The sequence below is a fragment of the Phalangium opilio genome, unplaced genomic scaffold (genome assembly GCF_054372755.1).
Source record: "Phalangium opilio isolate 3A_F unplaced genomic scaffold, DU_Popi_V2 ptg000017l_1, whole genome shotgun sequence".
Lineage (NCBI taxonomy): Eukaryota > Metazoa > Arthropoda > Arachnida > Opiliones > Phalangiidae > Phalangium > Phalangium opilio.
This window is the reverse complement of record NW_028324151.1, coordinates 4944072-4967610: the sequence shown is the minus strand read 5'-3', so window position 1 is coordinate 4967610 and position 23539 is coordinate 4944072. Positions and strand designations below refer to the sequence as shown.

The 23539-nt window shown below is 38.6% G+C and overlaps 1 protein-coding gene and 1 long non-coding RNA gene across 8 annotated transcripts; one reads left to right on the top strand and one right to left on the bottom strand.

Moving 5' to 3' along the window:
• Nucleotides 1-109: 109 nt before the first annotated feature.
• Nucleotides 110-23501, bottom strand: RhoGAP19D (Rho GTPase activating protein at 19D). Of its 4 annotated transcripts, none has more exons than XM_089866511.1 (22): nt 23300-23501; nt 18918-19061; nt 18684-18708; nt 18410-18457; nt 17386-17563; nt 17031-17085; nt 14787-16284; nt 14616-14696; nt 13258-13369; nt 13087-13156; nt 12889-12999; nt 12373-12462; nt 12099-12296; nt 11024-11114; nt 9212-9366; nt 8822-9130; nt 8580-8669; nt 5314-5439; nt 5079-5226; nt 3538-3943; nt 2186-2556; nt 110-1752 (listed from the first exon to the last, which is right to left on the bottom strand). In XM_089866511.1, the coding sequence occupies exons 1-22, from the start codon at nt 23309-23311 to the stop codon at nt 911-913; spliced, it is 5160 nt and encodes a 1719-aa protein (XP_089722637.1). In that variant the 5' UTR covers nt 23312-23501; the 3' UTR covers nt 110-910. The 4 variants fall into 4 exon arrangements, with proteins under 4 accessions (XP_089722637.1, XP_089722635.1, XP_089722638.1 ...); XM_089866509.1 differs by having other exon boundaries at nt 10904-11114; nt 23300-23500; XM_089866512.1 differs by lacking the exon at nt 23300-23501 and adding an exon at nt 19156-19318 and having other exon boundaries at nt 10904-11114.
• Nucleotides 20102-23293, top strand: LOC149702648 (uncharacterized). Of its 4 annotated transcripts, none has more exons than XR_016381791.1 (5): nt 20102-20388; nt 20484-20716; nt 20778-21585; nt 21651-21777; nt 21833-23293. It is a non-coding gene; the product is annotated as an uncharacterized LOC149702648 (long non-coding RNA). The 4 variants fall into 4 exon arrangements; XR_016381790.1 differs by having other exon boundaries at nt 21651-22784; nt 23049-23293; XR_016381789.1 differs by having other exon boundaries at nt 21651-23293.
• Nucleotides 23502-23539: the final 38 nt, after the last annotated feature.

Sequence of the window (23539 nt, the reverse complement as noted above, 5' to 3'; positions counted from 1 at the left end):
GAATTTTTATATATACACTCGGAAATATTAATATTTACTGAAAATACTATCCTTTATAATTTCTCCGTCGTCGATCGAGGCTCTGAGAAATAAATTAACTCAAAGTATATAACAAGCTAGATCAAATTTATAAATAGCAGGATCACTTATTAATAATTACAAATACGTAAAACATATTTACATATTTCTTTTTTTCATCTATATTTAATTATAATTAATTATCAATCGCCTTTAAAACTCGAGGGACTCTTTCTTAAAAAATATAGAAATTATAATCACAGTGACTTTTTATATTTTTAATTTAATTTAATTTAAACACTAAAGAAACAAAAGAGGAAATTTGATTGTGTCCGGCGTGGCAGGGTTTTGAACTTTAAAATATAATTTATTTAGAGTGATATTCGTTATTTTCAATTGGCCTTATTCCTGATCAACGCCACCGAGGCGTAGCGGCGACTTTTGGAACTATAATAATACGGTAGCCAATTACAGGTGGCGCTGGAGTCGATGTACTCTGATGGAGATCGGTTATTTTCTATGTTTTGTTGATCTTTCTGAATCACGTGAATAGCCAAGGCTTAACGAGCGATATGGTTTTAAAAGTATTTAAAGTTGATTTTACCTTTCTTATTCTGTCTAATATTATGAAATAAGACTTTCGGAGTAAGTTTTCATTCGATTTTGGTCTATTTGGAGATTATTCGGTTAATAATAATTAGTTAAAACATGTTTTTTTGAAGTTGAAGCGGTAATAATCAAAACAGAAAATAACCGATCTCCATCAGAGTACATCGACTCCAGCGCCACCTGTAATTGGCTACCGTATTACTATAGTTCCAAAAGTCGCCGCTACGCCTCGGTGGCGTTGATCAGGAATAAGGCCAATTTCTCTCTCGCGTTTTAAATAAATTTAAGATTCATTTGGTTTTGTATTATTAATTTGATAAGGTCTAACGGCAGCCCCTATTCTCGAAGAAGAAGACGAAGAAGAAGAAGGGTATTGCGATAAAGCTAAAGGTAAAGGTGGGATATGACGATTTTTATCTTCGTTACTATCTAAACGAATGAAAGAAGAACGGTCCCAAGGCTGTTCGCCGGTAACGCGAGGGCTATTATGACTCGATAATAAGAACTCCGCTTTAGCGTTGGTAGAGGGAAGAAGATTGCTTCGATCAAATATTTGGCCCTCGCTAGTAGTAAAAATGTTACCAGAATGAGTGGAATACGACGAAGGCATAGGTGGTATGGCGGCCGAGGACACCGAGCTACCAGAAAATGCGTGTAAAGAAGGAGTACGAGCACTATCCCCGTGGTACAATGGCAGAGAGGTGGTAGAAGAAGAGGGAGTACCGGCCACGACTGTACTATTGCCACTAGAACTAAAACTATTGCCTTTGGAGTAAGTTTTGGAGGCGGAGGCGGAGGGTGTGCAGGCACTGATACCCATTTTAGCCATTTTTGGTTTTTCCATCGAACCACTCGGATAATACGAGAGACTCGCACTCGCGTAAGGCTTGGGAACGCCAAACAACAAAGGGGAGGTGGTTGGTTTTATGGGAGGTGCTAAGTCGCAAGCGTAGGAATACCGTCTTTGGTTGTGTATGCTTCCAGTCGACGGAGAATTGCTTGGCTTGACATTACGTAGCTGAACTGGACTAGATGAATTGTAGGATTTTGTACTTTGGTCTCCTTTCTTTAAGTTTAAACTAAGAGTATTTTCTATCGATGAACTAATGGAATCTAGTTCATCATCTGTACCAAAGACAATAAAAACCAAATTAGCCTTATTCCTGATCAGCGCCATCTACCCATAGCGGCGACTTTGAGAACTACTGTAAGCGGTAAGCCAATCAGATGTCGCTAAAATCTGGTAACGTCACTGACTGGCACTCTTTGGGGTCTTACCAAAAATGACGTCACCAGATTTTAGCGACATCTGATTGGCTTGCCGCTTACAGTAGTTCTCAAAGTCGCCGCTATGGGTAGGTGGCGCTGATCAGGAATAAGGCTAATTCGCTCAACTTTAACTACTACGAGATTGATCCTTCCAAGGTTTCAAACAAAGATACTGAGGGAGCGCTTAGTTTCGACATATCAAGAAAAACCTTTTTGAAAAACGAAACCAAGTGCTCACCTTTTGGGGGGGGGGGGGGTTAGGATTGAGCAACTCAACACAGTCACTAACCCGAATGGACGTTGTCAGTTTCCACTCTGGACGCGGAGGCGACGTTACTACTACTATTACTACTAGTAGCGGCGACTCCTTCGCTGACAGAGTCGCTATTGTGTTGCTTTCTATTGAGCAGATAAGTGAGGAATGAAGGATCATCGGCTACGTAATCTAAAAGATCTTCTTGCTCCAATTCCCGTTTCGCCTTTTCCCATTCTTTCTCAATTTGTTCCCATTCGACTCGACTTTGGGACGTAGAATGGTGTCGCTGATTCATATCCCTTCTTAGTAAAGCTTTGGTTTCCTTTTCAAATTTCTTAATTCTCTCCTGGGTTGATGTTTTTATTTTATCGTAAGTGTGATGGACAACTTCGTCGCCTATCAACCTGGAGATAAATAATTGCATCTTTCCTTTACAAAGATGGAATAAGACGCAACGTGATTGCAAAGTGACCCGACGCGATTTCAAAGTGACCCGACGCGATTGCAAAGTGACCCAACGCGATCCCAAAGCGACCCAACGCGATCCCAAAGCGACCCAACGCGATCCCAAAGCGATCCCAAAGCGACCCAACGCGATCCCAAAGCGATCCCAAAGCGACCCCAAAGCGATCCCAAAGCGATCCCAAAGCGACCCAACGCGATCCCAAAGCGACCCAACGCGATCCCAAAGCGATCCCAGAGCGACCCAACGCGATTCCAAAGCGATCCCAGAGCGACCCAACGCGATTCCAAAGCGACTCAACGCGATTCCAAAGCGACCCGACGCGATTCCAAAGCGACCCAACGCGATCCCAGAGCGACCCAACGCGATTCCAAAGCGATCCCAGAGCGACCCAACGCGATTCCAAAGCGACTCAACGCGATTCCAAAGCGACTCAACGCGATTCCAAAGCGACCCGACGCGATTCCAAAGCGACCCAACGCGATCCCAGAGCGACCCAACGCGATTCCAAAGCGATCCCAGAGCGACCCAACGCGATTCCAAAGCGACTCAACGCGATTCCAAAGCGATCCCAGAGCGACCCAACGCGATTCCAAAGCGACTCAACGCGATTCCAAAGCGACCCGACGCGATTCCAAAGCGACCCAACGCGATCCCAGAGCGACCCAACGCGATTCCAAAGCGATCCCAGAGCGACCCAACGCGATTCCAAAGCGACTCAACGCGATTCCAAAGCGACCCGACGCGATTCCAAAGCGACCCAACGCGATCCCAAAGCGACCCAACGCGATCCCAAAGCGACCCAACGCGATCCCAAAGCGACCCAACGCGATCCCAAAGGCGGCCATCGGTCCTCCGTGTACACCTACCTTCTTTCACCCCATCTTCCCCAATTAATTAAATAACAACTGAAATTACACACCTCTCTTCCACAGGTTCATCCGTCTGACTGTGTCCGCTGTCTTTTCGTTCATTTTCCATTTCGGCTATATCCTCTTCTTCAATGGACATTCTGTTGACGGTATTCCGTTGTCGGCTCCTTTCTCTTCCACTTCCGTAACTACTAACGGAAACTTCGTCGGGAAAATCTTTACTCGGGGAAGGAGGGGCCGTATCATTATCATTATCGTGTTGCTCCATTAACTTATGACCACCACTCGGTAACCCAAAGGGAGAACACGGTTCCGAATCACTATCGGAACCTTTTGAAAAATATCCGACGGGTCGAGGAAGCTTTTGATGATCTTTTCTGGTAGGGTTAGCGGATTTTCGACTGGCTACTGCCATCGTAGACAGAAAGTCACGAGAAAAGGAATCTCGATTTTTACCTATTAACGTACGTCATGACGTGTTAAGCAACGAGTCCCTATCATTTTATTTAATAAAACAACACCCAAGAGCGGCGGGGATTCATGCTACACGCAAAACATGCGGCGTCAAAAGTAGTAAAGCGAGGGGTCGGACGTTCGGCATTTTAGTGTACGAGATTTTAAGATTTCGGGATTTTAAAGGAGATTTTCAGATTTTGAACGCGATTTTCAGATTTCGAAGAAGATTTCGGAATTTTGTTCAGGATTTTCAGGGCTTTGGAACAAGATTTTCAGATTTTGAAGGACATTTTCAGGTTTTGAGGAAATTTTCAGATTTTGAGGAGATTTTCAGATTTTGAGGAGATTTTCAGATTTTGAGGAGATTTTCAGATTTTGAGGAGATTTTCAGATTTTGAGGAGATTTTCGGATTTCGAGGAGATTTTCTGATTTTGATATTTTAGGATGAGATTTCGGGATTTTACGTTAAGATTTCGGGATTTCTAGATTTTAATGTGAAATTTCGGGATTTTAGGTGAAGATTTCGGGATTTTCAGATTTTAAGGTAGGGATTTTGGGATTTCTCGATTTTGACGTGAGATTTTAAAATTTTCAGATTTTGACGTGAGATTTTAAAATTTTCAGATTTTGACGTGAGATTTTAAAATTTTCAGATTTTGACGTGAGATTTTAAAATTTTCAGATTTTGACGTGAGATTTTAAGATTTTTAGATTTTGACGTGAGATTTCGGGATTTCGAGATTTTCGAGAGAGATTTTAAACAGATTTCAAACGAAGTGTACGGGATTTTGACAAACGTCCGACCCCTCGTAGTAAAGTCAGAAAAATGTTATGATGACGGTTAGAGCAAGAGAAACATTCCAAAAAAAAATAAATTTTATTTATAATAATTAAAAATATTAATTAGCGCTACAAAAAATATATAAGGCAAGCATAATTTAGTTAAAAAAAAGTAAAATAAAAAGAATGAAGAGGAAAATTATATTTGGTTATATAAAAAAGCCGATGTCGCTGCGGGTTGAGAGGACGCAGTGTTGTTATTATTGTTATTAATAATGTTATATCTTTTTTTGACTTTGAAACTGCTAAATTTGGGATCAAACATTCGGATAATATTAAAGAGTTTATCCCTACCAAATTGAGCATTATCCATTTTTTGAACGTTTCGCAGCAAGGCTTCCGAATGCGTTATTGGCAAGGGATGCGACATTCTCCTGGCGCTGCTGAGATCTTTCAGGTACTTTCCATCATCGGGGAATTTATCACTGAACAGCCACTCAGACTGTAACGCGTAGATTTAAAGCTTTCTCTTTAAATTTTGGGGGCTTTAAAGTGTAATTAATTACGCCTAATTACGAAGAACACTTACGAAATTAATCATAGTTTCAATAATGTAGCACTGATGCGACATATCAGTAACTAATGATAACATGCTAGAATCGGAGGGGCGAACGAGTGTCGGGCCAAAAACGATAGCCAAGTTTCTCGATTCCATCTTAATTAAGTATCGCAAAAATATATAATTAACACACATATCACGGGGTTTATACAACTTTTAAAAAGTTTTTTATCATATATAACGTATGTTATCGAACATTTTGCTTAATTACTCGGCCCCTGTTCATTGTAACCCCAAGTATGTAGTATAGTTGGAAAGGGGACATATAGGACTATAACATATTCAAAGGACATCCCCGTATCTCTAGTAGAACCAGAGTTATGAGCCTCCAAAGTATAGTGTAATGTTAATCCTATGGAGGGAATGTTCACAAACATTTTGCTTAATTACTCGGCCCCTGTTTGTCGTAGCCCTAAGTTTTTAGTATGGTTGGATGGGGGACAAATAGGACTATAACATACTCAAAGGGCATCCCCGTATCTCTAGTAGACACAGAGTTACGAGCCTCCAAAGTTGGGTCTAATGCTATTCCTATGGAGGGAATGTTCACAAACATTTTGCTCAATTACTCGGCCCCTGTTTGTCGTAGCCCTAAGTTTTTAGTATGGTTGGATGGGGGACAATTAGGACTATAACATACTCAAAGGGCATCCCCGTATCTCTAGTAGACACAGAGTTACGAGCCTCCAAAGTTGGGTCTAATGCTATTCCTATGGAGGGAATGTTCACAAACATTTTGCTCAATTACTCGGCCCCTGTTTGTCGTAGCCCTAAGTTTTTAGTATGGTTGGATGGGGGACAAATAGGACTATAACATACTCAAAGGGCATCCCCGTATCTCTAGTAGACACAGAGTTACGAGCCTCCAAAGTTGGGTCTAATGCTATTCCTATGGAGGGAATGTTCACAAAGATTTTGCTCAATTACTCGGCCCCTGTTTGTCGTAGCCCTAAGTTTTTAGTATGGTTGGATGGGGGACAAATAGGACTATAACATACTCAAAGGACATCCCCGTATCTCTAGTAGACACAGAGTTACGAGCCTCCAAAGTTGGGTCTAATGCTATTCCTATGGAGGGAATGTTCACAAACATTTTGCTCAATTACTCGGCCCCTGTTTGTCGTAGCCCTAAGTTTTTAGTATGGTTGGATGGGGGACAAATAGGACTATAACATACTCAAAGGGCATCCCCGTATCTCTAGTAGACACAGAGTTACGAGCCTCCAAAGTTGGGTCTAATGCTATTCCTATGGAGGGAATGTTCACAAACATTTTGCTCAATTACTCGGCCCCTGTTTGTCGTAGCCCTAAGTTTTTAGTATGGTTGGATGGGGGACAAATAGGACTATAACATACTCAAAGGGCATCCCAGTATCTCTAGTAGACACAGAGTTACGAGCCTCCAAAGTTGGGTCTAATGCTATTCCTATGGAGGGAATGTTCACAAACATTTTGCTCAATTACTCGGCCCCTGTTTGTCGTAGCCCTAAGTTTTTAGTATGGTTGGATGGGGGACAAATAGGACTATAACATACTCAAAGGGCATCCCCGTATCTCTAGTAGACACAGAGTTACGAGCCTCCAAAGTTGGGTCTAATGCTATTCCTATGGAGGGAATGTTCACAAACATTTTGCTCAATTACTCGGCCCCTGTTTGTCGTAGCCCTAAGTTTTTAGTATGGTTGGATGGGGGACAAATAGGACTATAACATACTCAAAGGACATCCCCGTATCTCTAGTAGACACAGAGTTACGAGCCTCCAAAGTTGGGTCTAATGCTATTCCTATGGAGGGAATGTTCACAAACATTTTGCTCAATTACTCGGCCCCTGTTTGTCGTAGCCCTAAGTTTTTAGTATGGTTGGATGGGGGACAAATAGGACTATAACATACTCAAAGGGCATCCCCGTATCTCTAGTAGACACAGAGTTACGAGCCTCCAAAGTTGGGTCTAATGCTATTCCTATGGAGGGAATGTTCACAAAGATTTTGCTCAATTACTCGGCCCCTGTTTGTCGTAGCCCTAAGTTTTTAGTATGGTTGGATGGGGGACAAATAGGACTATAACATACTCAAAGGACATCCCCGTATCTCTAGTAGACACAGAGTTACGCGCCTCCAAAGTTGGGTCTAATGCTATTCCTATGGAGGGAATGTTCACAAACATTTTGCTCAATTACTCGGCCCCTGTTTGTCGTAGCCCTAAGTTTTTAGTATGGTTGGATGGGGGACAAATAGGACTATAACATACTCAAAGGGCATCCCCGTATCTCTAGTAGACACAGAGTTACGAGCCTCCAAAGTTGGGTCTAATGCTATTCCTATGGAGGGAATGTTCACAAAGATTTTGCTCAATTACTCGGCCCCTGTTTGTCGTAGCCCTAAGTTTTTAGTATGGTTGGATGGGGGACAAATAGGACTATAACATACTCAAAGGACATCCCCGTATCTCTAGTAGACACAGAGTTACGAGCCTCCAAAGTTGGGTCTAATGCTATTCCTATGGAGGGAATGTTCACAAACATTTTGCTCAATTACTCGGCCCCTGTTTGTCGTAGCCCTAAGTTTTTAGTATGGTTGGATGGGGGACAAATAGGACTATAACATACTCAAAGGGCATCCCCGTATCTCTAGTAGACACAGAGTTACGAGCCTCCAAAGTTGGGTCTAATGCTATTCCTATGGAGGGAATGTTCACAAAGATTTTGCTCAATTACTCGGCCCCTGTTTGTCGTAGCCCTAAGTTTTTAGTATGGTTGGATGGGGGACAAATAGGACTATAACATACTCAAAGGACATCCCCGTATCTCTAGTAGACACAGAGTTACGAGCCTCCAAAGTTGGGTCTAATGCTATTCCTATGGAGGGAATGTTCACAAACATTTTGCTCAATTACTCGGCCCCTGTTTGTCGTAGCCCTAAGTTTTTAGTATGGTTGGATGGGGGACAAATAGGACTATAACATACTCAAAGGACATCTCCGTATCTCTAATAGAACCAGAGTTATAAGCCTCTAAAGTTGCGTGTAAATAACTACCAGTGTGGTATTTTTTATAGTTGAAGCAACCCCTTCACAGTAAACTTATTCAAACCTCAGGCATTTCCCCGATTTCCCTGAATTTTAAGAATAATTCTAAACTTCCCCGAGTTTTCCATGTTTGTATGAACCTTGACATAATTAACGAACAAACACTAAATGTTCCCAAAAGAAAGAAAAAAATAATAATAATTCTTACTTTATTGACATCAGAATGATCCACGACTTTCTTAAGATGCCTGATGAGATAATTTAATGTTTCAAAGTGATGACGGGGTAACTGATGAACCTTTCAAAGTGAAAATAAAAAAAAAACCCATAAAAACCCACTATAGTAACTTCTATTTGCGAGAAAAACAAATTTAATTTAATTTATAAATAAATAAATAAATAAATAAATAAATAAATAAATAAAAGAAATGAAATTAATGTTTAACTTACGAGAGATTTTAAGGCTGAAAGACGTTGATCAGGTTCATCAATTTTACTGGCGTTGATGAATTTATTATACAGATGAGAAGTGAGTAAAGGTTCTGGAAGTTTACGGAAAAAAGCTTTGAGAAGACTAGAGACCACATTGACGTCATTCCAACGCTGATCTTGAAGATTAGATTGTTGGAATCCTTGATTGACTGTATCCATTAGCAAGGACACTGCCGCGTTATTTCCCGGAACTCTATAAACTCCCACCAACTCCAAACCGTTCGCTTCCACAATCCTGACGCATAACTCAACTACTAATGGCACATACTGAAAAGAAACAAATTAAATAAAGTTGATTAAAATTAATTAATTAAATCCAATTAAAAATACAGGATAATTATTATTTACTTCATTTTCCGAAGCAGGCGGACAATCTTCGAGTCGAACACCAATCGAAGCGCCTTTGGGTAAAACTTCCGCTTGCAAACTGTGCATCTTTTTCCATCCAGGAACGACTCTGCTCTTGATAGCATTCCCTAACTTCGGACCTTGACCTAATTCGTCTGTAATTAGGATTAAAAATAATACTTCATACAACAATATATATATATATATATATAACAAATTTAAAGGTTGTTCCAGCATCTGCTTCGCAACATTTAAGCAACTTTTGGGGAAGTTGCGTAACACAGTAGCGGTAGCAGTCTATATACTTTAAAGCGGGAAAAACCATTTGTTTTGTCATATTTCGACGTTTCCAAACATGAAAAACCATGTGTTTTGTCATATTTCGACGCCTCCAAACATGAAAAAACATTTGTTTTGTCATATTTCGACGCCTCCAAACATGAAAAACCATTTGTTTTGTCATATTTCGACGTCTCCAAACATGAAAAACCATTTGTTTTGTCATATTTCGACGTCTCCAAACATGAAAAACCATTTGTTTTGTCATATTTCGACGTCTCCAAACATGAAAAACCATTTGTTTTGTCATATTTCGACGTCTCCAAACATGAAAAACCATTTGTTTTGTCATATTTTCAAGTCTCCAAACGTAAAAAACCATGTGTTTCGTCATATTTTCAAGTCTCCAAACGTAAAAAACCATGTGTTTCGTCACATTTCGACGTCTCCAAACGTAAAAAACCATGTGTTTTGTCACATTTCGACGTCTCCAAACGTAAAAAAACCATGTGTTTCGTCACATTTCGACGTCTCCAAACATGAAAAACCACGATGTGTTTTGTCACATTTCGACGTCTCCAAACATGAAAAACCACGATGTGTTTTGTCACATTTCGACGTCTCCAAACATGAAAAACCATTTGTTTTGTCATATTTTCACGTCCAAACGTAAAAAACCATGTGTTTTGTCACATTTCGACGTCTCCAAACATGAAAAACCATGTGTTTTGTCATATTTCAGCGTCTCCAAACATGAAAAACCATTTGTTTTGTCACATTTCGACTTCTCCAAACATGAAAAACCATTTGTTTTGTCATATTTTCACGTCCAAACGTAAAAAACCATGTGTTTTGTCATATTTCGACGTCTCCAAACATGAAAAACCATGTGTTTTGTCATATTTCAGCGTCTCCAAACATGAAAAACCATTTGTTTTGTCACATTTCGACTTCTCCAAACATGAAAACTATTTATTTTGTCACATTTTAACGTACAAAACGTAAAAAATATGACAAAATACTTCTGCTAGCGGGATTTTGACAACAGCGTTACAAAAACTAGGTACTACCATTGCTTTTTAACATAAAAAACGCCATAAAAACTTAAAAATGTTCAGCTAAAAACTTTAATAAATAAATAAATAAATAAATAAATAATAAGTCAGCAGCCACTCTAACCTAACATCTCTTAATCCGTGTTAAATTATGATCCCTTACGTGTGTAAGAATTCTTTTTAAAGTTTTGGTTTTCGTAAGAAAGGTATTTTCCCGCTCCTAAAAGGTAATAATAATATTTTCTTTCCATATTTCTCTCTCACATTTCGGGGGGGGGGGGGGGTCGGGGGTTTTGATTTTAGAAATTTTGAATTTAGACCAAGAATGAAAAAAAATTGTGGATGAAACGTAACATACCCCCGTGAGAAGCTCTCCTAGTTTTAACAGTCGGAGGTTGACCTGTAGGAGATCTATGCCTGAAGGGAAGTCTAACGCCCTGGCGTGAAGGTAGCGGAGGAGAGACGCGGCCGTTATTACCATTGGCACTCGTCGTTGTTTGAATTGTTCCTATTTGTTGTTCGTAAGCGGCGGCTTTCTCCAATACACTCGCGTGATGCCATAGAAGTTCCTGTCCAAAAAACATTTTTGAACAATTATTTACAACCCCATCATCCAAGAACACTTCCTTTAAAACCGAGGGGGTCGGACGTTTGTCAAAATCCCGTACACTTCGTTTGAAATCTGTTTAAAATCTCTCTCGAAAATCTCGAAACCCCCAAATCTCACGTCAAAATCTAAAAATTTTAAAATCTCACGTCAAAATCTGAAAATTTTAAAATCTCACGTCAAAATCTAAAAATCTTAAAATCTCACGTCAAAATCTGAAAATTTTAAAATCTCACGTCAAAATCTAGAAATCCCAAAATCCCTACCTTAAAATCTGAAAATCCCGAAATCTTCACCTAAAATCCCGAAATCTCACATTAAAATCTAGAAATCCCGAAATCTTAACGTAAAATCCCGAAATCTCGTCCTAAAATATCAAAATCCGAAAAATCTCCTCGAAATCCGAAAAATCTCCTCGAAATCCGAAAAATCTCCTCGAAATCCGAAAAATCTCCTCGAAATCCGAAAATCTCCTCGAAATCCGAAAATCTCCTCGAAATCCGAAAATCTCCTCGAAATCCGAAAATCTCCTCGAAATCCGAAAATCTCCTCGAAATCCGAAAATCTCCTCGAAATCCGAAAATCTCCTCGAAATCCGAAAATCTCCTCGAAATCCGAAAATCTCCTCGAAATCCGAAAATCTCCTCGAAATCCGAAAATCTCCGTGAAATCTGAAAATCTCCTTCAAAATCTGAAAATCCTGAACAAAATCCCGAAATCTCCTTCAAAATCTGAAAATCGCGTTCAAAATCTGAAAATCTCCTTTAAAATCCCGAAATCTCAAAATCTTGGACTAGATTTCCAGATTTCTAAAAATCTGAGTCAGAATCTCAAAAATCTGGGGCAAAATCTCAAAATCTTTGTCAAAACCTTGAAATCTGAAAATCCCGTACACTAAAATGCCAAACGTCCGACCCCTCGTTTAAAACTGTGTTTTAGTTTTTACCTTTTCCGTTTCTAAACCAACTGATCTCAATGCTCGAAGCCAGTCGAGCATATTATTTTGATTGTCAGCTTGGAATAAATACTCCGTTCCATTAGCTAGTCTTAATCGTAGAACATTCTTTCGTTTTGTGTAATCGTGGGCTATACTGCCAAAGGTCGTTTTCAAATTTATTACTGTATCGTACAGTTCGGAATTATGCTACAAAGTTACACCAATCGAAGATTAGACATTGATAATATAACTAAAGGGGATCGTAAAGGTAAGGTAAAATCACCTCGGAAGTTTCCTTTTTATCTCTAAATAAATGTAAGCACGTCCCTTTAAATACAGCCCAGACTGTTCTCCAAGAACGGTCAGCGGAGCGCTAGAAGTTTAGGGGGGAAAGTTAGGGTAAAGGTCCTCGATAATCCCTTGGTTAAAGCAAGAAGTGATATCTAGTTTATTAGGGAGAAGATGCCTAAGTATTCGCGCGCCATAGTCCCTGCAGTCCCCCTTTCAAAATACAAGGGGGGACGTAAAAGAAGGCCGGGCTATTTCGCAGACTCTCCTCAGTCGTAAAATATGATTGTAATTTTCTTTGTCATTCGCGTCGCGCTGACGTGAGTTATCAAGAACCAATGAGATGCTGGCTGGTTGTAATTTAGAGGCGGCGGGGATTAACTCCGGACCTACGTAAGTTTGGACTGGAGATAAAGAGCTAGATTATAAATGTGGCCGCGAATTTATACCTTCTCCCTAATAAACTAGATATCACTTCTTGGTTAAACTTAGACGAGAACATTCAACTAACTTTTCCTTCACTCCAGACCATTTTACAAATAAGCCATCCTTGTATGCCTTTATGTTCTTCGGGTTCCTCAATATTTTCAGGTAAATGTATTGCCTGTTGTATTTTTGGGGTCTGCGATAATAATTAACTATCTTAATTAATTAATTAATTAACATCGTTAAAGGGGGGGGTCAAATGTCAATCAAAGTTATCTATAACCTTTTCCCCAAAGAAAGACTTTAATTTTTCTATCCGATGTTCTCGACTTTCATTAGCTGCTACCGGAAGTCTAAAGACATTGAATAAAACGTATACATTCATGGGCTCGTTTTAAATCAATGCCGTGTCATTTTTGAATTTGACATGATTTTAAACTAAAGCATACGGGACCTTTTAGCCGCCGCTTTTTCGTCATCTTCACTGAGATCTGACTCAACGAGCATACGCTCTCCAGCTGTCGCTTTGAGGTAGGATATCCTTCGAGCAACGTGTCTATCCTTGTCTTAATGATAAAGGAATTTGTCAAGAGTTGAAATTTAACGGCTGTTTAACCCAAATGTTACATAAACAGGGTTCATACAACTTTTGGAAAACTAATTTCCCTGAGATTTATGAAAGGTTTTTCCCCATATACTTCCCTGAGTTTTCCCAGGTTTTTCCCCTATATGGAGTATCCTATGGAGCAAATGTTAACGAAGAAGGGGTGGGGGCAAATAGGACTATAACATAATCAATGGACATCCCCGTATCTCTAGTAGAACCAGAGTTATGAGCCTCCAAAGTTAGTGCAATGCTATTCCTATAGAGGGGGGTATGTTTTTGAACATTTTGCTGAATTACTTGGCCCCTGTTTGTCGTAGCCCTAAGTTTTTAGTATGGTTGGATGGGGGACAAATTGGACTATAACATACTCAAAGGACATCCCCGTATCTCTAGTAGAACCAGAGTTATGAGCCTCCAAAGTTAGTGTAATGCTATTCCTATAGAGGGGGGTATGTTTTTGAACATTTTGCTGAATTACTTGGCCCCTGTTTGTCGTAGCCCTAAGTTTTTAGTATGGTTGGATGGGGGACAAATTGGACTATAACATACTCAAAGGACATCCCCGTATCTCTAGTAGAACCAGAGTTATGAGCCTCCAAAGTTAGTGTAATGCTATTCCTATAGAGGGGGGTATGTTTTTGAACATTTTGCTGAATTACTTGGCCCCTGTTTGTCGTAGCCCTAAGTTTTTAGTATGGTTGGATGGGGGACAAATTGGACTATAACATACTCAAAGGACATCCCCGCATCTCTAGTATAACCAGAGTTATGGGCCTCCAAAGTTTAGTGTAATGTTAATCCTATGGAGGGCGGTATGTTGACGAACATTTTGCTTAATTACTCGGCCCCTGTTTGTCGTAGCCCTAAGTTTTTAGTATGGTTGGATGGGGGACAAATTGGACTATAACATACTCAAAGGACATCCCCGCATCTCTAGTATAACCAAAGTTACAAGCCTCCAAAGTATAGTGTAATGTCAATCCTATGAAGGTAATGTTCACGAACATTTTGCTCAATTACTCGGCCCCTGTTTGACGCAAATTTCCCTGATTTCCCTGAATTTTACTAAAAATTATAAATTTCCCTGAATTTTCCCTGAGGTTTTTGTCAACTATTTATTTCCCTGATTATTCCAGGTTTTCCCTGTTTTCCAGGTTTGTATGAACCCTGATAAACTATTCTTTGAAACAAAATAAATATGGTACCCGTCATATGTTTCTTTCTATAGATAACTCCAGGTACGTGGTTTTGTCGCCCCCTGTAGCTTGGTGAGGTTGCACTATCACCTTTTATAAAAATAAGTTGGGGTTTATTGAACACACGTCATTTTTCATTGATGGGTCGGACAACCCATTCTTTTCAAATGAAAAACTAACTTTCATAATGGCAGACTCCCGACAATGGGGAGCAAGTTTCATCAATAAACTGATTCTCGAGGGAGTAACCATTAGCCGAATCACTCGACCTCTGCATTTGAACATAGTTTTTAAGTTGAGCTTTACTCGGTGGATAACTTTGTAGACTTAGAACCGAATTATCCATTCCAGGACTATTACCGGGACTCCCAATCCTTTCAAACTGCGCCGCCCTTTGGGAGACAATCTGACACGGACTAGGAGTCGACACTCGCGCAAATTCGTGTTTGTACATATTAGTCCTTTCTTGAGCCTTATCGTTGATAGAACCAGATTCAAATTGGTGCAAACGTTGAGCCACTAAATTGACCGCTCCATTTTGGTTATCGTGTACATCCTCTTCTAAACTGCCCAATCTTTCCTCGCTTTTGGCGTTACCGTAACCATTAGGTTCGCTACGAGTCATTCGAGAGCTTTGTCCATTGGGATGGTGATGATGTTTATCCTGATGCCACGAATGCGAGGCTTCCGCGAACATTTCCGGATCTGACCCCGCGTGGTCATCAAGGTGATGGTGGTGATGATGATGGTGTCGATGCGAATCCTGACCCGGTATAAAGGCCTTCATTGTTTTTGTAAGTAAAGAACCAAAACCTGGTTTGTGTCGATGATGGTGAGGGTGATGTTGGTCATTAACCGAATCTGACGACATTCTGATTGACTGTTTCGTGTAATCTGGTAAAAAATATGGCTGCGGTTGTTGTTGTTGTTGATGATTATGATGTTGCTGCTGATTAATCGAGTCGTACGAGCTTAAAGATTGCGTATGATGTCGACGGGGAGATTTATGAGGATACCACATATCAATGAGGAGTTTAGAGAAGGTATCTTGGAACCTATGCGGTCGAGCCACGATGGCGTTCGTAATTCCATCGCGTTGTTGTTGAGGGTACCTCGTTGTTGTGGCTGCGGGGTTAATGGGTGCGCTACTACCATTTTCCGCTAAAACGTCGTTATCGTAAAACACGTCGCTACTAACGCTACTATGAATGGATCTAGGTGGAGGAGGTGGTACCGTAGAGTTGTTAAAATGTTGGAAAGGCTTATTTACTTCTTCTAAAATTTCACTAGGATGAAATGTATCACTCAAAGGAGACGAGGTACTATTTGTCGAGTAGCTAGGAGTACCGCCGCGTAAGTCCGATATGTCCTTAACTGATGATTTTCGCGCACCACTACCACTTTGTTGTTGATAGTTTAAAGGTTTAACGTAGTTCGTTTTATTAATATCCAATTGTTTCGTTACTAAAACCGAATCGGATTGAACTCGGTTAGTTTTTTTCGCCTTGTTAACTTTGGCGTAAATTGGTTCGCTCGAATTTGTCGTATTATTAAAAGAGGCCGAACTAGTCCTTTGACGTTCCGCGGGACTACCTTGATAGAGCGAGGTTGGAAGAGAGCGATATTCCGGCGTTTCGTACGGTCTATCAACCGGTTGATAAGCGGAACCCGAAAAGTACTGAAAGAAAATACATCTAAACACACTTTTCCGTGATGATTTCACTCAATTATCCCAATGTTTCCCTATTACAGGGTTCGTACGAAATTTTTACATTGAAAATCCCTGACTTTTCCAGGTTATCCCTGACCAAATGTTGCCTATAACCCTGACCATTTTAAGGTGTTTACCAGAGCCAACTTCATCACACCTGGCTCATATTTAGCATTGCATGAAGAATGGTTTGATATGCCAAACCAAATCCCTGACATATCCCTGACTTTTTAGGAAAATGTTTTAAATCCCTGACTTATCCCTGACTTTTTCCCCTATTTTCCATATCCCTGACTTATCCAGGTTATCCAGGATATCCAGGTTCCGTACGAACCCTGCCTAAGCTTCAAAAACCAAAAAAATACCTATTCCACTTAAGGCATGTTCACCGTACACTTTCAAAATATATTTAATTCCTCTCCAATTCAATTCTCAAATTCGATAATACAAACGTTTTAATTTCCCTATTTCTTCTAGCCATATCAATATAACTAAAAAATACTACCATAGACGCTTCAATATTAATAAACAAACTTCGCTAAGCTACTTTCAATTGCATATCATATCATTTTGAGCCTATACCTACACCTCTACGTAATTAAAATTAATTCGTGCATGCAAACTACGACAAAATTAATAATATTAATGAAACGAAAATTAAATGAAATTAAATTAAAATTAAAAACCAAAAAGATTTAAATGGACCGTCTCACCAGTTGTAGGATATCATCTTCTTTAGGAACAACAAGCAAATGTAAGGTGTTTCCACTATTACGGACCCCCAAAATCGAATTTTTTTTATATAACATGGAAGAAAAAAACCAACAAAAACGTGCAAAATGTATACTACTTTGTTAATTAAATTTATTATTCTCGTAAAATAATTATAGAACGTCAAGAAGATGAAGTTATTTAAAGCCAAAACATGCGCGGAAAAAGAAAAAATTAGAGTATATTAATTATAATTAAAGAAGGCAATTTTGAGAGAAGAAAGTCAGATATTATAAAAGATGCTTTCAAAGACAAGAGATTCACGAAACAAAAAATCATTCCATTTCGGTAACGAACCTGTTTTGTATGAGATCAATTACTTCGCCGTAACTTTTGCCCGTTACTGTTTGGTTATTAATTGTAATAATTCGGTCGCCCGTGACTAGACCAGCTTCGTGAGCGGAACTCCCTTCTTTCACTTCCCGAACAAATATGGTATCCATCGCGTCTGTACTGTTTGATTGCCATGGTTGGTCTGTTGTTCAATTTTGTGTTTTGTTTTTTTAAAGCGTTTAAAACGAAAGTGTGGGAATTTGGACGAAGAGAAACTTAAATCTTATAAATCTTAAAACGAATTCGAGCGATTTCTATCTAGTCAATTAACCCTTGCTGGACTTTTTAATTGAAAACTTTCCAGTAGGTGTCCGGGAACGTTTTCGTGGTCTGTACCAAATAATTCAATCAACTTCAAATTCAAAGAGGTCTTTCTGAAGAATTCTTCGTGACCTCTTCAAGTAATTTTCCTTTTTGTGTTAAGTACTACATGTAACATTTCATCTGAAGCTAAGGGTGTGGGTCAGAAGCTGCTAGAAACGCAATGTCGCAGTTGCACATGGACATGGGTATGTACCAAATAATTCAATCAACATCAAAGAGGTCTTTCTGAAGAATTGTTGGCGACCTCTTCAAACCAATTTTTGTTTTGTTAAGTACTACATGTAACATTTCATTTGAAGCTAAGGGTATGGGACAGAAGCTGTTGGAAACGAAATATCGCAATTGCACATGGACATGGGTCTGAACCAATTCAATCAACTTCAAAGAGGCCTTTCTGAAGAATTCTTCGTGACCTTTCAAGGCATTTTAAATTTATGCTAAGTATTACATGTAACATTTCATTTGAAACTGAGGGTATGAGCCAGAATCTGTTAGGAATGCAATTTCGCAATTGCACATCGACATGGGCATGGGGATGGGGATAGGGGCTTCTCAAAGCTAGTAACTGCACTATGCGTCAGAATCGGTTATTACAACGTATAAGTCCAAGGGTAAATTAACCAGAATAATTATAATATCAATTAAATGAAAGTAATTATCTTACAAAAATCGTCTATTTTATAACTCAATGAAATCTTTGAAGGAATTTTATCTTTTTTTGGAGCAAGGTACCAAAGAAACGCCAAAAAAAACCGGGAATTGAAAAAAGTGAAAGAAAAATATTTCAACTAACCATGTACACTCACTCAAGACTCGCGGTATTATACATATATATATATATATATATATATATATATATATATATATATATATATATATATATATATATATAATTGCAATAATAAATATAAGTCTTTTAAAGAAAATTATTATCTCACCACTTTGGTTTTCTGCCAACTGATTCTGGAGAAGAAGGAAAACGAAAGAAAGAAAGAAATAAATAACGTTTTTATTTTTAAAAGAGTTAAAAAAAAGAGAGTCAAATTATTTTAAGCGCAATGTGCCAGGATAAAAGCGGCTCTGCTTAATGCGAATTTACGTTAAGTATATTTTAGTGGGTGGGATGGATATCTTAGTGACTTAAAGTATATATTTAAAGGAACGATTGATACCTTTATGCTATCTGGAGGATAGACGATAAAATGACGGAGAGTGAAGCCAAAGCCTCCGCTATCGCGATGTATTACCACCGTTCTTGGACCACGTTTATCGAAAGACTTTAATTTTTCCAAAGGAGTTTGTTGAGGTTGCGACGCCTAAACGATAAATAACAAACAATATTGTTTGTTTTAAGTTTATAAATTCTCGATTTAAGGAATTTAATCTGGCTGTATTTCAAACGCAAATTACTGTATTTAATTTGTTTTGGCGCTATAATAAATTGTAATGATATATATTTCTAAATACTTTCGCAATTCAATTGTACTTGAGAATGAAAATAGAAGGGTATAACTTAAACTTTCGGAAAATAATAACATGTTTCACGAAAGTGACTGCAAAGTCTCGATTTTGGTACAAAAAATACCACAGTTTTCGTTGAAAAGCATTTTATAGACTTTATAACTATCAGCAGAAGGGGGTAATAGATGAAGGATGACACTCTGTATTGGTCATCTTAACACTTTAGTTTATGTAATATGATTCTTCCCAGGCTCACGTACCCTTTCTGTTTGCTCTACCGCTCAAACTTCAGATGGGTAACTATCGCTCCGTGCTAGGGTGAAACCGTGAATTCTATAACTGTTTGGTACTAAATCCCTAGAAATCAACCCACAAACATTGATTGTCTTGACGAAGTTGACGTGGGACAAAAATCTACAAGTGCATGCGCCTTGGCAAATAGTTAAGCAGCGCTAATAGAGTAATGATGAGGGAACTATTTACATGGCGTATGTGATTCGGCGCTAATAGAGTAATTAGTAAACTTGCTATAATAAATGTTAAGGGATGTTGGGAAGAATCATGTTACAATTACCCCGTCCGCTTTGTGGTTGGTACACTTCTCTCGAAGAGAAGTATTATATACTTCTTCTAACAGTAGAAAAATCTATCGACTAGAAATTTACTCAAGTATATCAGTAAAAATTGAAAGGACAACACGTTTAGCTCTATCATTGAAAATTATAATCACGAGTGGATCTTTGATACGAGCACTTTTACATTTTTTAATAGTTAGAGACGTCAATATTTTTTTCTATTTTATGGTAAACAACTTATCTTAAAAATTGCTGCACATTTTATGGAATATTTTGAGCGATTTCCCATCAGTTATTCCAAATTTCGGTGGAACGTTTGACATCACATCAGATAAAACTTTACGTGCAATATAATATTTGGGACATTTTTTCAAAGGGGTACCGCGTAAAAAATAAACTACGTCTTTCACGGCACACAAATCACGAGTGTACGTACAAGTTAGAAATATTAATACATTTAGTTCAAAACATGTAAGCTATTTCAAAATCACCCCAAAGGAATTAGGCAATATCAAACATACAACCGAAAAATAAGATAAATTACTTTGGCAAGCTAGCAATCCGTTCAGTGGTTAAAAAAGCGTAAAAGAAACGTCAAAATTCCACGGTAATTATTTGTAATCAATTAAGAGAGTTTTACAAATTGGCGGATGGCACTTCGAAGACGAAAAGCGTGGTGGTAATCATTCATTTTACTTACAGTTTTAGCTAAAAACTTAAGAGTGAGGCTGGCAGTAGTGGTTTTTACGCGTAGGGTAAAAAGAATCGGAGTCTGGAATGGTATCAAAATTCAGCCTCTTAAGCGAGAGAGATCTACCGAGTCACTAGCTCGCTAATGAAAAAAAGCTTAGTACCTTCTTCACTTCTCCCACAACTAACTAACAAAGCGTTCAACAAGAGGGCGAGATATTTCTTATTTTTTTTCGTCTTAGCAAGTAGGTTGTGCCACTGACTATATTTAGATGTGTACTTATGTAAAGGGTATTCTACCAAAAGCACCAGCACCAACGACGAAAGACAGAGGGCCACCCTCTTTTTAAACAATTTACAAAAATCTACAGTCATATACAGAGATGTGTATATACTAAAAACGTAAGTTCATAAGATACGTTCCATAAGTTTGTCACTGGTTACAAACTGGAGCTTGTCATGCATGAATTGACGTAGGTTATAGGTCATATAGATTCGAGGTAAAGCGACGCCTGGTCAGGCACTGTCAAAGTCTTAATATAGGGAGCTAACAACTGGCTAGGGGGAAAGAGATAATCTGACGTCACGCAGCCTCTCTCTGGTTGGCATTTTTGCGCGTAGAATACCGTTTCCAACCGTTAGGGGGGATGAAACTCCAGAAAGTGATAGAAGGGTGTGACGTTTCAGGGTCAGAACTGTTAGCTCCCTATAGAATAGAGTAGTAGTGTCGGTAGAGAGGGGAGTAGACTGTTTATCCCTCCCTCTAGGCGCGATTTTGTAAGAGGGGATACTGTACGCGCCTGGTAGGGGGGATGACACTGAGCTAAAAGATAGAATAGAGTAATGTCACTATGTCAGTTCTACGTATCTCTTAGCTAAGTGTCATCCCCCTACCAGACGCGTACAGTATCCCCTCTTACAAAAGCGCGCCTAGAGGGAGGGATACACAGTCTACTCCCCCCTCTACCGACACTACTCTATGGTATGACGTTTGCATAGTAGAACTGACATTACTCTATAAATATGAAAAGATGGACTGCAAAATTAAGCACCGAGTGTAGTCAATTCTCTCGAACTAGCTCGAGCTGTAAGTCTCTAACATTACGAAGTATAGGTAATGTCATTCTTATGGAACGTATCTCATAAACTTATGCTAAAACCATACTTCTTATTCTCTAGCTACCTTGACATTTTGCCAAAGCTTTAGCCAGGCAACATAATGGTACGTTAAAAACTTAAAAACCTTTCCAACAATAACAAATGGCAAGATACACGCGCGCACACTTCTGCAGTACCAACGGAGAGGGTGAGGTATAATTTTTATTTTTTTTTTTATTTTTCTAAAAAACTTTTATGAGCAGGAATGTCAAGAGACAACGACACCCTCAAATATGCTCAGCTTCTTTGAGCTCTCGCGTACGCTAGAAATATCTACAGTGAAATTCTTCTAGTTGAAATACACAGAGGGGGGAAAAATGACATTAGCTCACCATCTTTCGTCTAGACTTTGTAATTTCAGTTCTTGTTTTAAAAAAAATATATATTTGAATATTCACAACCCCTTTTAAGATAGTTTATACTTGAAAGTAACGAGTTTTAAATTCTATTAATGAAAGGAATTCTAAACCGAGTGACGGAGAGTAAATTTTAAAACAACCGGGACTCCGGGAGTTGTATAACCCAGCCAGCTTTCACTCCGATTCAAGTTATTGTATATGTATTAAGGTAGAGGTTATTTTTGACAAAGGATGTTAAAACGTTAGTTATGAAAGCTTTGATAATAGATTACGAATAACTGATAAGGACACTCCTTTATATATATAAAAAAAATACTAGGAAGAAATATTGGGGGCAACACAATAGAGGAGTTTTAACTGTTGTTCAATGCATATTTTTATCACTTAAATGTTGATAAGTCTGATCCCAGCCATGCAGATTGCAGGGTTTATATACAACATTTTGACAATTATAATTCAGCCTTATCATGTACCTGTTTACTTCTAACTAGGACAGGTAGCTTAATGAATCAAAAAACATCTACTTCACAAAGGTCATAACCTTGTTCAGTTTCACCAGTCCATTAAAACCCTTTGCTGGCTATAAAGCCATGGGTTGATGGTAAATTTAGAGGGACATGGATAAAGAGCAGGGCATATTAAAACTATAACCAACAACATTCTATTTTTGACTTCCTCATTCTTTTAGATTTAAATACTGTTCAGTTTACTATGCTCTTTTAGTTAGAGTTATTGTCAAGTACGTGGAACATTTGAACAATGAATATGCACTAATTTCTGTGTCAATATCATACAGGTATATTTTAAGAATGACTTTTGAATGTTTGAGGCTTCTGTTACTAACAGGGGTTTATAGTACATCAATCAAATATATTAAAAACTACTAAAGCAATCAATGGCTTCCTGTGATCTAAATAATGGCATAGTTGCATATAAAATTGGGCTAGTTTGTTGATAGGGAGCATCAAACACTCTGAAAGTCTTCTAAGATAAAGTTAAACCCCAATTCTATCTGGGATTTTAGAAGAACACCAAAATAGCCCTGTATCTTTAATTACAGGTCCTGCAACACTACACTACACAACCCTTTCAATAAAAGCTGCATTGCATGACTCACACTGTGATTTCGTTAGGGTTTTCCCTTATTGGATTAAGAAGGGATTAAAATCCCATCTCTACGTAGGTCTATAGGCATTGTAAATTGTACAAGCTCATAGGTAAAGGAAACCATTACAAAATTTTCCAATCCATGATAGGCCTAACCCTAACACTACCTAAGCCTTTGTTAGTGAAATTAAAATGATTTCTTACCTGCGCAGACATTTTCCGTTATCTCATGTGGAATGATTTCTTGTAAAGTGACGCGTTAGTAATTCCAGATAATTATTTTTCTTGCAATTTAACACAGACATGTCTTTTGAATAATTTAAATAAAACTTGAAACACACCGCACAAGCGAGTAAACTACCCTTCTGGCTTTAAAAATTAAATGGCGCCCAAATAAACAAAAAAATGCACCCCCATAGACAAATATCTAGCCCACTATGCAGT